At 37.7% G+C, this 16,917-nt stretch overlaps 1 protein-coding gene across 1 annotated transcript in view; it reads right to left on the bottom strand.

Annotated features, from left to right (window-relative positions):
• Positions 1-16,440, bottom strand: part of hpse2 (heparanase 2) — a 49,102-nt gene extending 32,662 nt beyond the window's left edge. The window contains exons 1-3 of the mRNA XM_063491755.1: positions 16,105-16,440; positions 14,318-14,472; positions 13,065-13,226 (exon numbers count right to left, since the gene is read on the bottom strand). Coding sequence (XP_063347825.1) covers positions 13,065-13,226; positions 14,318-14,472; positions 16,105-16,367 — 580 coding nt within the window. The 5' untranslated portion in view covers positions 16,368-16,440. The remainder of the gene's footprint in view (positions 1-13,064; positions 13,227-14,317; positions 14,473-16,104) is intronic.
• Between the last annotated feature and the right edge of the window lie 477 nt (positions 16,441-16,917).

Genomic DNA, 16,917 nt, shown 5'->3' with positions numbered 1-16,917 from the left:
CAAATAAATAGCATTTCATTTACACCCAGTGCAGGAAACCTCAAAAATACATTGTTGTGTCAAAATATTACTGCAAGTTCATCCATCAGAATAAACATTTTTAGCATTAGTGATTTGATTTGCACTATTTACCAGAATATATTTTAGAAAGCAGTCCAAGTAATGTCTGCTCACCAGTAATGCTGATGTACTGCATTTATTTTAGGATTTACTCTTTCCCCTCAAATCTTGATCCTAGATTATTTAACCATTAGAAACAGTGTATGACCTTAACCCCATGAGGGACAAGTGACAGAGTCATGCTAAGAAGTAGTTAAAACAATCCAAATAATTAATAAATAATTAGGATTTTATAAGCATTGGTTTTTTGTACCTGCTTACAGTTGACAGTAATGTGCTTTGTACATTTTTCAGATCCTAAACATATTTTTAGTAACATAATTACATTTATACTATAAAACACAAACGGAAATATGACTGAACTATAACTATATGATAAAATCTAAATCTTTACCAAGTGTGTAGAAGGAGTATGCTTGTACATGCCATGCAGTTTAGACAGCTTACAGTGTCTTTTTCAAGGTTTCAGTAAAGGTTGCCAGTAAAGAGAAGATGCTCAACATCTGGTGGGACTAAGATGTTTACATTAGAACTTCAAAAATGTTTCATGTTGGGGGATAAGAAAATCAGGAGAGATTTTAGAAGATAAAAAGGCAATGTGTCTTGTAATATCTTCAGTATTTACTTTTAAACGCTGGAGACAGCTGTCCTTCATTTGCTTACAACAAAAACAAACCTCTAACAACACCTGAATCCGCTGGATTATTCTAAATGTTTATATTGACAACATTTTATGAGTTTGATCATTCTTTAACATAAACATGCACTGAGACCTTGGCTTAAAATTTTTACCGCTGACACAAGTTAGACTAAAAGCCATCAATTTTTAATATTTCTATAACTAACGTGTAATTATTTTGTATATTAGTTTATTACACATACATAATGATGAGTGAAAAATCAAAACTCAAGGCAAATCTAAAAAAGCATCAAAAAATGCCAGTTGTTTAACATTATAGCAGAATCACATACGGCTTTGCTTCAGTGTTAAGATTCTAATGTTGCTATGAATGCACAGGAGTCTTGGCTCAGCTCTGTTCCCATGTCTCTTCTAGACCTACAGTAAAGGAGTTTGAAGGCAGCAGACTTCAGCAGGGGTAGCCTAAGTAATGCAGAGCCAGGCTATTAGTGTTGTGAGTAGGGCATGCTGGCTCAATCAAACCCTGGGTTCCCTACTCTGCCAGCGGACGGACCAGGCCAAGCCAAAGCCAGCCAAACATCTGCTCCTGGTTAGAGGTGTCGGCTCCTGCCATTCACAGCAAAAGTTCAAAACCTCAGGGAAAGATTTCACTTGGCCTCTTCTTGCCTGGGCCACTGCAAGCAGTCCTGTACTCTCCCTAAGGGAATGCAGGTCTGAGGAACGTACCACGAAAATTCAATTCCAGTTTTCCTTTCCGTGCTTCACTCCTTTGACCGAGGCAAATTTCATTACACACTTATGGACTTATAAAATTCCTTTAATAACAAAGCGCATTGTCCCACAGACCAGGGTTCCTTTAAAGTCAAATAGCGTCAGAGCCAAAGGGCTTTGAGGCCAACCATCTATAAGAACTGAGATGCTTTAATGCATGAAACACACTTTACTCCAATTGTTTTTCCCATCCTTTTCTTTCTACTTTCCTTCTATCTTTATTTCTTTACAACACATAAACAGTTGTATAATATGGTTAAGACATAAAATAAATAAGTTAAGTGGGTTGCACTGCTTAAGTGATGAAAGGCCATAAAATATCTTACATATTTCCTCTGTCATCTTGTAACAATCAATCAGCTGGCATCTAATAAAATCTCCAAATAAAAACCCAAAGCACCAATTACTGGATACTTAAGCCAATTAACAAAAACAGAAACAAAGAGAGACTCTGGAAAATGAGAAAGAAAACAATTTGGTCACACATCTAACATTATGCCTCTATTACTCTTCTAATGAGCCAAAAAACTTTACGGAGGTGACTGATTTTAAGTTGAAGCCAAACCGCTATCTGTTGTTGGTCTCAGTAAAAGTAGGTTACCATCCTAACATTCAAGCATAAACTGGCTTCCATATGTGTCCGTCCAAGTTCCTAATGTTTTTTTTCTTTTTGTTTTTTAAAGATTTACAAACAAACAAAATACAGGCTCTGATAGTGATGTGGGTTCTGACTTAAAGACTTAGACTCAAGGCTCTATCTGATCAAAACACACAGCCCACCGTGCTTCTCTCACTTCAGTTTACAACATTTTTCAAGTGTAAACAAAAAACCCACACTGTAATCCATTACTCCCTAAAGCTGCTCAGTGATCAGAATCTTTCACAATAAACAGAAATGAAAACAAGCAACAAAAAAAAGGAAAAAAGGAAAAAAATACAAAGAGACAATTCCCCTGTGAAGCCAGTTTCCTTGTAAGACTTTTTAGCATTTTCCTGCAACTCTGGATTATGTTGTTTGAGCACTGGATTTGTTTGTGTTTTTTGGGGAAAAGTCTATGAATCATTGCTGTGGAAGGTAGCTGGGCACCTGCAGTTTTAATCTTTCTAGAGGACACGATACTCAGCTTTTGTCTGGATTTTCATTATAGAGATCTAAAGGAAGGAAACAACTAATGTTGTTTATAGGTAACTATATTGACACTATCCAGCATGATGTGACATACTTGAGCCACTTTCTTTGTAAGTTAGAGATGTACTTGATGCATACTCATGTTATATATGTACAGACTGTATTTAAAAGATGGACATGTCTCAGGGTCTGAAAAGTGAAGCAAATGTGCTTTAAACCTGCAGCATTACTAAAGGACGTGGCGTGCACTCGTACTGTTGAAAAACACAAGTCAAATTCATTAAAAGTCCAAGAAAAATGACCCCATTAGTTACTTAGGGCCAGATTTACTGAGGAATTAGTGTATTTCAAATGCAAAAAAAGACATGCTTTCTTTTACGTTAAATATTGGCAAAATTAGCGGTAAACTGCATGTTGCAAGCATTAATAAATCAGTTTTCAAAACTGATTTATTATTTGCATATTCCCACCTCCTTGATTCAATGTTGTTACTGTGTTATCTTTCTACTTTTTAAAAAAACAAAAACAAAACACCAAACCCATTTTATGCTGGTACAATTTAGTTTAAAGCCTTCTTCAGTACAGCATGATTTTTTTTTTCTTTTTAATTAGGCCTTTTAGACAAAGACGGGGTCTGATTTGATTAGTGGATATGCTGTGATAGACAAATCTCCATCTTACAGCCAACATCCTTGACTTCTTAATGCAGAAATATTGCTTTAAGAACAGCAGGATTTGCTTAGTTCAGAGGCAGCTGTTAACAATGAACTGATATGGTTCTGTAACAAATCAATGAGTGCCAGTAAAGTAGCAGGTATATTTGGGGATGTTGCCTCAACACAGTAATTCTTTCTTTTAATTCTCACACTGAGGCACAAATTTATAATGGAGGAATTGCATTATACTGCTGTTTGTCATTTGAGTTATGTGTTGGAAAACAACTTACAATTTACTGAGCCAATACTCAAGCCATTTAAAAAAAAATCTGGCATCAATCTTCACTTTGTTACATCACTTGAATTATTTATTAAATATATGAGATCATTTTGGGATATGTGGGTCAGTGAGTAGATGGAAGAGGACAATAATATATATTGTTAAGTAATGGGTTTCATAATCAAGAATATTATGCATTTTTTCATTTGTTTTGGTTTTTTTTGTTTGTTTTGTTTTTTACAAATAACAGGGTCTTCCGACACCACCTCAAAAACAATATAATTTACACATAATAATTTAGGAAGTAGCTTCTTTACACATCCCTCTGAGGCACCTAGATGTCCTCTTTTTATGTCCAGGTCAAAGGTCATGGACAGCCAGCAGCGAGGCCCCCGAAGCAGGTAGAACTTGCCCTTTATTTCCCAACCACTTCAACAAAGAGACACATACTTTCTCAATTACGGTGTTTGCCCTCCTTTCTTAGTGATAACAAGTTTTAACTGTGATTTCTTTTAAGCTATGAAAATAGAAGTACATCAGAAACAATATAATATGGTATTTTTATAAACATGCCAAAAAAAAATCATTATAAAAATTGACTGTCCTGATTTCCATCCATCAGTGGTAACAAGAAATTGACACAAGCTAGTGGGTTGTGAAAGATTTTTGGAAACACCCTAGTTACTAAAGATGTTTTTGGAAGGGTGCTTTGAAGATGTTATTTGTGCTCTGAGGCTGTTGGGAAGTAACACTTGTGAAGCTACTGATCCCTGAACATTTACAGGTTTGCTCAACCTTGAAGGCACAGTTTACACCACAGGTGTTGGCTTGTGCGATGGATCTTAAGTGCTGGGGCTGGCTGAGATGGTAAAGATTGTTCTAGAGAAAAACCGGAGGTCTCACATGAGGTGAAATGTTTTATTCATCTTCAAGTTTTGCTCTCTTTTTGCTCTTTATACTTCTGTTTTGATCAGTCTGTTGGTTCACTTCTCACCCTATTCATTCCCCATTTTTTCCCCCTTCTCTCTGCTCTCTTATTCTTCACTCATGCTCTTGTTTTCTCATTTTGAGAGTTGAGAGCTGTGCTGTGAATCTCCAACTCAGCAGGACACCATGGAGTGATAGATGGCCTCTGACAAGGTCCAACACAATCCAACCAGCCATATGCTCCAAATGAAAAAAAAAGGAACAGAATTAAACAGGATTCACAAGTGGCCAAAGAAAAACATGCCAAACATGTATGCAAGCAACGTTTTCTGGGGGGATGGGGTTTAGTGCACGATGACACAATAAGCTGAATAACCCCAGTGTTGAATTATGAACACAAGTATGAACCAAAGAGGGGAAAGAAACAATTTATCCAACAGGAATAATGTGAATGATTATGGTTATAAACCGTGCAAATCACATTAGACTAGAGGAAGAACGTCAGTCTGAAAAGGTGGTAAGTAGTCCCATCCATATTCTGCAACTGTGCATATATATTATATATCTAAAGTTACATTTACCACTGCAAATAAGTGTTACACAAACATTAAGCAGAATGCAGGAGGAAAAAAATTATATTAAAATTATTCAGGGAAAACATATGAAAATATTTTTATTTTAATTTCTTAATACAAAAATGTAATATAAAAGAACAGTGTTTATGTACTCATGCTAAAATTTACTCAACTCCTTAGATACGTACTGATGACGGCTCAGCCCCGACAAAACTGTATTCTCTCGCTACAAGAAATAGCAGACACTTTCCTGGAGCACACACACGCATGTAGCAATGTTGCCAACATTTGTGCGATGCTAATGAGTGTGTTAAATTCCAGGGTAAGTAGTTGAGAGAAGAAACATTAGCGTAACATTCTTAAACACCAAGTCAAATCACCTCTCTAAACAGCAGTTACAGCTTTTTAGCCCCTTACCAGGCCCTATTTCCAGTGCAAACTGTACACACAATGAATACATATGGACAGGCACACACACAAACACACACACAGGGTAATCTCATAAATAACGGATGACAGCCTAAGAGTCAAATTAAGGAAATAAAATGTGTCTCACTGGTAATGAAGGAGGCATGTTTTCTGCCTCGGGATAACAACTTCATCTGGACCCATAAGGAGCTGACACATACACACACTTACAGTCTGTATAAACACACACACACACACACACACACACACGGAGACCTAGACACACATATATTCAAGAGGTACCAGCATTCCAGCAACAGAGCCATCCCACTGGTACAAGCTTGCTCAAAGCAGTCAAGAACACAGTGCCATGATTTGAAATTTGACACAAAACGTATGTTTTCTAGAGCTCTGAAGAAAAATGTGGAGGTTGGATGTCATGCCAAACAATCACGGGAGAGGAAGGACTGCTTTCAAACATTTCCCATGCATCAGGCTATTAAAATGACATTCGTTTGCAGGTTGCTGGCACTTGTCTCAGGGCATATTGCAAACACATGGAATTACATGTTATGTCCATCCATGATTTAAACACTGGGTATCCTTTCGATCAAGGAAAAGCAGACACTTCTGGATCTGTGTAGGCCATGTGGAAAGAGTAAGGAAAAAAAGTAGGCTATATGGCAATCAAAAGTTTGTCACGCTGAGATTACATCACTGGTGATAATTGTAAACTGACATGTAAGAATGAGAAAAAAAGCATGTTATAAATTCAGCCAAACACATAAAAAAGGTCATACAAATTCACATGTAGTCATGTTCTGACTGAGCTCCTTTGTCTATAGATAGTTCACTACTTTGTGTTATGCTGTAAATGGCTCTGTGTGTGAAACTGGTTGCAGTGACGTGCCGCAGGGTTTGAGTCCGGATCCAAATCTTTTCAGTGTGCACATGAACATGAATAATCTAATGATGCAAGTTATTTAGAGAATGGTTGTTATTACAGATACACTTAAAATGAACATGACTTTAAACACATCTGCGCTAAGATGATACACATGGCGACCTAGAGGACAAATGCAATGAAGTAAATCCCTGAAAGCCACAAAATATATATGAAAAAAAACTACAAAGAAGGTTATGGTTCTGAACAAAACCCCAAAAGAAAATAGCATGTCTTGTTTCAAAAGATATAAAAGCAGATGGGATACATTTTAAGCCAATAGGTAACTAAAGTGCAGAAAATTTGTTCAAGGTGTGCAAGTAATGAAGACATTAATAATTTTACTACTCACTTTAAATTTATGGTGTTTTTTTTGACACATGGATCCCTTTTGTAACAATAAATCCTGCTTTTGTTAACTGGTTTTCAGGCAGGTCATTGTCAGACAAATATTGATTCTGTAGTCTACAAATCAAGTGTGTGCCCAGATTTCAGCGTGTGCATACCAACAGTACTGTCCCCAGTCTGTTTCTAATGCGCTTTCATAAGTGTGTGTATTGCATCTAATGTAATACTGCCAAAAAAAGCTACTATGTAAAACCTAAGACCAGAAAACAATTCTGAATTTCAAACAGAATTTAACGCTAATTTGGAAAAGCTCATTTTGGTTTTTGGGGGGTATTATCATAATAGGCTTTGTCCAGTTTGCAGTTACTGCTTGAATTGGCAGAACAACACAAAACAGTCCAATTTAAATATTTCTTCTTTGCAATAAATGAAAAGTTTAAAAAATGCAAAAGAATTTAATTGAAATTTGTGAAATTACTATTGCAAAACCTCTTCAACACAAACTTCATATAAGACAGCAGTAATTTTGTTTCACCTAAGTGTGAGTGCAGTTTGAAGGCAGAAAAATACATAAAACTCACACTTCACGTATCTGTGAAAAGAAATGCTATGCTTCTGACTCCCTTCAGCTTTTGGCAGGACAACACAGCAGGGTTCTAGCATCTCTTCTTTTAATAGTACAATGAAGTAAACAGTTGGGCAATACGTTGCATGAAAAAATATGCACACAACCTTTAATGTTTTTTCGACTACCTCCACTCTGTCCAAGAACCGCAATAGCTGCTCATATCTAATAATATCATTATGGATATATACAAATCAAAGCAGATTATATTCACTCTCCTGCTGACATGGCAACTGGCTGCACTGTAGTGTTACCGTGTGAAACTTGGCAGGGGAAACTCTCATAAATCTGTATTCGGCAGTGAGCTAAAGATGGTCCGGGTACTGAAGCAGCTGCAACTCCAAAAACCAAATCCATTACAGTTCACGCCTTGTGTGAACATACTGAGGGAATTTTAAACAAAAAGATAAGGCAGGCGTTGGAGAAACACTTCTGGTCACTCACGAAAGAGTTTAAAGCATACGATTAGGAAGAGGAGCGATAAAGGTCTGGGAGAAGTTGGTGAGCAGAACAAATACAAAGGATAGAGCATGTTTCCCAGTGCTGCGAGAAAATGTGTTTTGATTTTTAAAAAGAGAAAGTTATAACTAGAGGCTATAGACAGCTGTGCCAGTTTGTTTTGATGAAAACATTTTCAAGCCATTCACAGATGTTCAGTGAATTCCCCGTTCTGTTCCTAATGTTTGTCTTTCCAGATTTTTAACATATTCCTGTATGTTAGTGTCTCATTACGCTTTCTGTCAAGAATTTCATTTCGGTTTTCACAGTTGTACTGCACACAGAATAGGAGTTTTTCGCACAAAAAATCCGATTTGATATCTGAGCTGGGGTGAAATATTTCAATATGTGTTTACACATTTGATGTGCAGTTTTACATCAAGTGTGTACACAAAAGTACAGCTGGTTTCACAAGCTAGAGTGCAGCAGTGTGTACAGTATTAATGAAAACAGTCAAAAGTAATAATCAAAGTTTGCATGTCCAGCCCTGTTCATATTTTCTAGCAGGCTTAGAAAGGCTATCCTCTAACTCTGTGGAACATTTGAGATATGCACACAGTGAAATTCTCCTCTATTCTCCCATATGTTGCAACTCAGAATCTGAACACTGACTAAGTCACTGAAACATACAGTCGTTGACAAAAAAACCCTTCAGTTTTACATGTAGACTTCATGTTTAGGTAGGACTGTACACACGCCAAATAAACTACGTGGCCAAGACTTAATTTAAGCATAATGACCTTTATCAAGTGCACAAGCACATTTGTTGAAAAAGAATACATTACATATACATTAACATATTTCACTTTTCTGTCATTCTTCTCATGTTTCCTGGGGAGCTATGCATCTTTCTGTTAGCGGTTTCTAGCCTTGACTGTGCCAACTTACAGAGAGAGGCTCATGGTATTAGTGTCTGATCTACTCTCAGTAATGTTTGCGTATACCTAACAACTGATTAAATCCCGTAAACATTCATGTCACTTAATACTGCGAGTGTGAGATCAGACTAAGAAACAGAGAAAGAGTAGAGGCTAAATTGTGACGTCAGGCTCCAAACCATCTGCTAGATCATGAAGCCAACATTTGACTCATCTTACATTAAAATAATATTCTTAAGTGTGTCATCTCAAACCAAAATTTGATCAAGAGAAGTGATCATCTTTGTCTCACTACACTCAATTAAAACAAATTCATCTCTTTGTACCATCACATAATGACTCCTCTTTGCAATAGTTTGTGCAGGGGACGCTACTAATTTAAAGTCCTAATAACTTTACTCCTTCTGCAGTGATCTTCATTCTTAGCTTCTCCAACAAGCAACAGCTGGCTTTAGCAAGGACCACAAAACTGCCAGTTATCTTGGAGTTTGACATCTTGCCTTCATGAGGAAATCAACTGCTAATCAACTGCCATATTTCATCAAGATACTTCCTCCCCCCAGTGATGTAACTATCCATGCATGTAAACATAAAATAACTGACCAAATAATACTATTACCTCAGTGTCTGGGTAGGGCTGCATTGAATATGACAAATATTGATTTTATGCAGTTTTACAAAAGGTATAAGAAATCATATCATAATATTCAATATTCCCAGTATTGGCTAAAGACAGACTCTGCTTTTAAATTTTAACAGTAAAGAACAGTGTAGCTTTTTGTATCTCTGTCACCATAATTTTTTTCACTGTGTACTTATACAGAAACTTTTGATGCATGCATTAAGTTATTCAATTTTTTTTATATATACACATATAATTGTGTAAGCACAATGCAGTTTTTCCCATTAGTGCAGCTGTTTTCAGCTAGAACTATAAAAACACTGATTAGATGAGTTCTTTTTGTATTTAATGTCAAAGAAAACATTTGAAGATCATTGATACTTCTAAAGTAAAGTAGAAAACTGCTTTCCCATTCACTCTCCTGCAAGCAGCTGCAGACCTCATTACTGACAATGTCCTCCTCTTCACTCTTGCTTCTCAGATTTCTCTGTTTTTGGAAGATTTTCTTCTGGTTCCTATTCACAAATACTGATCTTCCAGTTTTATATGACAAGAATAACACAGTATAGGAATTCCTAAATTGAGTTGTGTTTATCCTTTGAGTATTCAATACATGAACGAGGTTTTCAATGTCCCAAGTTGAACGGACTGGTCGCTTCATTCAGTGTAAAACATGCCTATCCTCATGTGAAATCAGAATAGCTAAACTAACAGTAAATATAAGAGAGGTGCTGTGTTATGAAGAAAAGGAAACTGATAGAGTTAGAGAAGAAAGAAGAAAAAGAGAAAAAGGTCCAGGAAGTGATCCTTGATGGAGGAATATTCTCCTGCAGAGAGACATGAAATGACGCTGGCCATGACCTTGTCTAAGGTCATGGTAATTTCTCAACTTCATACCCCAGCTGAATGTGTGTGTGCATGTAAACTCAGAGTGGCCCCATTACTGATAGCTCTAACAAGCCTAGGCCAAAGGTCAGACAGTGGTGAGTGGAAAAGGATGGAGAGAGACTGTTAAAGGTCTTTAAAATACCACCTGCCTTTACACACACACACACCACAAGCACACACACACACCCACACAAACACACACACCCTCCCACACACACAGATCTTGACTAATTGTTACCAGACCATATTTAAACACATCCTTAGTGCCTCTGAACCCCTGTTTCTCTCCAGCACATAGATGAAGTTTCTGCACAGATTGGACTTTACACACAAACATGTTCACACTTTTAGGACTTTTTCAGTGTCATCAGCGTGCATTCTGGTGACTTATTTCTCAACTAATGGTTGCTCAGTTCCACATTTTTTGTTTTTGTACTTTTAAAAGAAACCAATAGCCTCACCAATTTCCTTAATAGATTCAAATAATTGCTTTTAGCTTAGCCTGTGTTTGGAATAATTAGATGTTTTTGTGAAAAGACATTACAGTATAGTAAAGTGTCTTTTGCTAAATTAAGTGCAGTCTGATAAGAAATGTGGCACCTGCATAAAACTAGCATTACCCTATGGGTCTCCAAACTGAAGTTTTACCATTTAATAGGACATGATTCTCCATGAGTCCTAAACACTTAAAATGTCTCAAATCTAGGAAAATAACAATTAGCTCAGATTCACAAAAGGTTAAATGTATCAATATTTTAAGATTATACTTCATCAACTTGCTTATGCAAATTTAAATACAGTTTTAAAACAGTATTTACAAGATAAAATAACATATATCTTTTAGTCATAGAGACAAGCTGTTGCTTCTCCTCTATGCTGCAGCTGCTGCTAACATCCTCTTTGTGACAGGAAGCAGCAGGGTTTATGGGAAATGTGGTCTTAATTTTGAGCAACATTAGCACTATACTACATGTAAGACTGGGACTAGGTGTCCTGACCATGGTTTTTAAGATTATGGCTATTTCTTTTTCAAGAAACAACAACTCAGACAATACCAGAATGATAATGCAAATGATATCAATGCATCACAACAACATTGTGTGTGTAATAAGTATTTGTTGAGATTTGAACTGCAGAACTGGATACTCCAACACTATTTTCTGCTGATCTTACAGTTTCGCACAGTAGTCATATTATATGCTTTTCTGAACTTATATAAGTTGCATGTCTCAACAAGCTTGGCCATAACATCCACATTACTAGCTGCTCGTACTGTGTCTTTAAATTTGTATTCATGTGAGTACCATATGAGAACAATGCAAGAAAATATAATTACATAATTGCTACCAGCATGTTTGATCAACAATAGATCTGACTGTAAAAAAAAAAAGACAAAGAAACAAACGGCAAAAAACCCCAAAAAACTACAAACTCTCATGCACAGTAGATGCCCCAAAATGCTGGGACTCTGTGTAAAATCTGAAGTTCCTGCAGTGATACAGTGAAATACTGCAAGGCCATGGGTTTTTTTTGCACAGTCAACAGATCAGTATTAATGATAGGGTGCTACAGTAAATAACTCCTGACCTGAACTTGTGAACTGACCCCACACCCGAGCAGGTACAAATTCTTCTTCTGTGTATTTGCCTACTTTGATAAATGCGATATGTCCGTGTTTTCACTGTTGCACTTGAGACTATTTGAAAATATGCAGCTGATGTATGGTCTTCATATCTGCCTCTATCACTCACACAGCAACACACACAGAGGTCTGTCCCAGGGAAGCAATACAGTCTGAATACATGAAAAATACTCTGTAGACCAACTCATGCAAGGCTTCTTTGTTCTCTGCATGTTATGACCAAAAATATTAGTGGCACATTCAACGGGGTTCAATTAACGTATATTTGGATTCTTTATGTAATTTATCAATGACTTTAAGACTCGCATGGCCAAATATTTTTTATGTCTCCAGACAGAGAACACGTGGTCATGTACATCACTGTATCTAATGATTCCCTTCAACTCAGGTCCCTGCTAATTCCCAAGTCCAACATTACTTTTCCAAAAGAAGTTACAGGTTTTGAAACTCTTTTTTTGGGTGGTTCAGATTTTGGTACAAAAATCCCGCCAACCCAAAACACAATTCCGACTCACTGACTTTTCAAGATGGTAACAAAGACAAGAAGGGCGTGTATAAGACTTAACCTTTCCTAGTAATCAACTACAATTTTATTTTGAATCCAAAGTCCTCTGAAACCAAACAAACAGCATGAATTAATTATTGCTGACAGATGCAGCCAATTTATTACCAAGTCCAGGTCTGTGGACTTTTCTGAGCAGTACAATACTTTTAAAACATAAATCCAATATTTTACTTTTGCCTCTGTTACTATCCTCTCCTGCAGCTTCTTATTTCCATCCCAATCAATCACAAAGGAAAACAGATAAGAAATGCAGCCCACCCAACATCAGGACGTCAGGGTTCCTTCTGCGGTCAGGTTGAGTTAACTGTAACCAGCGAAAATGTCAGTGCTCTGTTTACTTGCCTGCTGCTGCACCCCTATATCTATCCTTACATTCCTCCTTTACAAATTACATTTGTCATTCTGAAAGCTGATGGTTTACACTGGTGTGCTTTGAACCTCATGTGAGTGCACATGCATGTGTATGACCAAACTGCAGACAATATGCCAGGATATAATAAGTGCCAAAAAAGACCTATTTTGTGCGTGTGTGTGTGTGTGATCTCCTACCTGTTATTGTAATGTTGCTGTAGATGTTGGACAGCTGCTCTTTTAGCAGAACAAGCTGGGTGGTGGCCGCCTTCTCCCTCTGCAGCTCCAGCATTATGTCAGGATGGCTGGCCAGTTTGCAGCCCTTCTGCTTGTCCAGTGCAATGTCACTGCGCACAATATCTGAAAACCAGAAGAAATGGAAGAAATTATTATTTTATTAATATTTTTGCCATAGAGAAACCTATGTTGCCATTTTTCACCCAAAACTAATTGTACATCTCTTTTTTAATTTTAAATTTTTACTTCAGTCACACTGAAACCAAAAGGCTGCGGCAGTTTAACACACTGCCAAAGCCAGAACATAAAGTTATATCTGTAACCCAGTCTGTTACTATTCAAAGAAACACACGTGTTTTATTGATATCTAGCAAGACTAAGTATATACGACCACCTCCTTACGTCGCCATTTACATCCTCAGTTGTGACTTTTTTTTGATAACACACATTTATCTAAAATGAATACAGTCTAGTGCTCTACAATGTGCCCAGCCTTTATCATGTGTCTAACATGAAGTGTTTGATCAAACTATTTAAATAAAATTAATCCAAGTTCATTTTAGAGTGTACACATTGGGGATGCGTTAAACTGTAGTCCACTGGGTTATACTAAGACGCGTTTCTAATATTTTGTCAACACACTTTAGTGAAGACATGCTATATAAAAATATCTAGCCAAAAATATCTGCCGTTTTTTAATTTTTATTTATTTATGTTTTTTTTTTAATGAAAAACTGAATATTTGGCTTTGCGGACCACGGCGAAAAGCCGCCATTGTGACATGAAATGGTAGGTAAACACAGGTGTTTCTAACAACTTTAATGAAGGTTTTATGCTTTTAAGGTGTGAATCGTAATTAAGGTGATGACACCTGTGTTCATGTCATAACGTCCTGCTGTGAAAAAGGCATAGCCATACTATAGGAGCGATATATTAAAAACAGTTGTAGCGGCTAGTAAAATGATTTTTTTTCTAACTTTTCTTTTAAACTTCTGTTTCTCTCGTCTTCCCTTTCGTTTTAGCTAGGAGTCCTTAAACTGGCAGCGTAGCACAGCGTTTTACGAAGAAATGGGCAACCCTAGCTTCAGAGGATTTAACATTCCGTGAAAGAAATGGGGACTGACATGAGAGCAAACATTTAATCATCTTCTAAAAGTCGGTCTAAAATAAATACTGGGGCCAGAGAGAGAGAAGAAAATGTCGTGTCTAATCACCGTCCTCGTAGTTTTTCAGATAGTAGTCTGGTCCCGGCCCTCTGAACTTGGCGAGGTTCTTCTGGTTGTTGAACTGCAGGAAGTCTGTTCGCTTTCCACCAAAGCGCAGAAACGCGGGCGACAGGCCTCGGGCCAGGGTCACGAGCCGCTTGGAGCTGCGGATACGGGACAAAAAGAAAACACTTCAGCAACTGGGTGGTTTTTACAGAATAGACTCACACGTTAAAACTGCTAACCTGTGTAAATTTATAACGAGGGATATATTTGTTAAAGTCAGTAAAAAGTCGTCGTTCTCTGTGATCTTCCTGTCTCCCGTTCTTCAGTTCCGTTTACTTAAGACCATCCAACTATTTAAACAGATTAGCTACAAAAGAAACTGGATTTTCCCGTAACTGCTAATTTGCTGCAGGTTTATCATAAAACTTTTTTCCCCTCATCTGCAGACCCACGACGCATTTGGCAGCCACTACAGCAGGTAGTACAAGGCCACAAGCTGATGAACAAAGGATTAAAACGACACACGCATGCTTTGTGTAGTTGACGAACAATTCTATCCTCAATATTTTAAATTATAAAATATTTTTCCCAACTAACTTGCTGTTTCTTTACCTATTTTCTTTCATACACTCAAACTGCCTTTTACTTATTCATGTGCTTTATTCACGTGAAATAGAGGCCGATCAAAAGGAGCGTGTATAGTCCATACAAAGCTATTCAGGCTAAGTTCATATTTAGTGAGTATGAAGTTTTCACTTTTTTTTTAACTAATTCAAAGTATAGAGAGAGACTTCTACTTTGCTCGATTGTCAGTCTAAACCACATAATCCAGTTTAATTATGAAAAATGCGGAAACTTACTGAATGTTTAATTTTGGTTGATAGCACACATGAATCCTCGTCATTTCAATGTAAGGGTGACAAACAACAATACGAACTTCAATAATAATAAATATAAAAACCAAAGTTGGAACAGTGGTTAGGTGACACGTAGAAGTGTAACGGCTATGTGAAAAAAAAATCAAATGTTGTCATACATTTACTGTAAAATAATAACCGAGAATGGGCCACGCGCGGATTAAGATGTGCTCACTCTTTGTCACTGAGTGGTTTCCAGTTTATACAAGAAGCTGCACAAAGTACCGAATAACATTATCTGGCATTACTCAATCCATGTCATAGCAGGCCAGAGACTTCTTAGGGTATTGTCAGTGTGTTTAGTTTAAACACACTTTAAAGTTATTATGGAAAGTCTGGGTTTTAATAATGCTGTGCTTCATTATCCAAAATATTGTGACAGTGGCGCGGGTCGTGGTCTCAGTCTGTGCTTTCCTCCAACTGTTCAGAGAAATACTCAGGGTGAAAAGTCAGCAGTAAATAAATAAATAGTTACCCTTCATTATTTAAAAAAATGCAACATAGCTGCCATTGGAAGTGACATTTTGCATTTTAGATTTAGATAGAAATTAGATCATTTTTATCAAATCTTGACGCAACAGTGCACACTGTAGACTATAACAGCAGCAACCCTAAATGGACAGTTTTTGAAGGAATCGTCCACTCTCAGTGTAGTCTTTTTTTAAAGTTAAGCTTTGCGAACCTCAGTCAGAATCAGTATGGAGAACTGGACTGCTTGGTTCCTGGAGTGAGAAAGAAACGTGCTGGATCGATCTATGACAACTCAGACAACGTGGCTGCGTGCGTAATGAATAAAAGAACCTCAAAATATTTTAGAGGAGGGCACCCATACAGATCGATGTAGACGACAAGCAGGAAATGATTATTTTGTACCTCAGAAAGTCCAGCCATCCGTCTCTGATGATCGAGGGGTCCAGTTGGAGAGAGAGGAAGTTTTCGTTGAGGACTCTGATTGAACTGCGGGTGTTGACATCCAGGAGAACCAGCGTCCTCTCCAAGAAGCCTTGGCGCTTCCCAGCGACTGCAGGTCTCTGATACGTAGAAGAGGAAGAGAGCACCGACTGCACCATCAAAATAAGCAACGATGCCAGCCACAGGGAGGGCCATGGGAATACGCGCGGAGAGGATTTGGGCATCTTCTTGGTTTGGAGAGCAGGGGGATCAGTGTGCGCAAAGAAGCTTAAAGGTGGGAAGAAATCAAGCACTAAACAAACTCTGCTTCCGAGGAGTTCGATGGCGGTTCTATACCTCGGTCTCATCGATCTGGATCTGTCTTCCTGTCTAGCTGTCTCACCCCCCCGCCTCTGCCCCCCCGCCCCTCCGAGTATTTTTGGGAGCTGCACGCAAGAGCGCACGCCCCGAGCCAGCCTTTCCCGTTGTGAGAGCAAGAACTGGTAGGAGGAGAGAAGACAGCACCGCCCCTCTAAGGTTCTCCGAGGTATGAGGACAGACTGCTCGAAAGTTTTCCCAGTTCACAAGTATAAGAATTTAGTCTTACGAACTATGATTGCAGTTTTTTTCCCCTAAACACAGAATACAGAGGTCATTGTTTTCTGAAGAAACTGACATGAATCTTTGTTTCTTAAAACGCTGCTATAATGGTAAAATCAAAATCAGATTTTGTAGAAAACTCGAGTTCAGTCCAGTAATTAAGCTATACTCAAATACCAACAAGTAAGAAAAGTA

This window comes from Pelmatolapia mariae, linkage group LG13, assembly GCF_036321145.2.
Source record: "Pelmatolapia mariae isolate MD_Pm_ZW linkage group LG13, Pm_UMD_F_2, whole genome shotgun sequence".
In the NCBI taxonomy this organism is placed as follows: Eukaryota; Metazoa; Chordata; class Actinopteri; order Cichliformes; family Cichlidae; genus Pelmatolapia; species Pelmatolapia mariae.
Note: the sequence above shows the minus strand (reverse complement) of the source record. Positions and strands in the feature narration are given on the sequence as shown.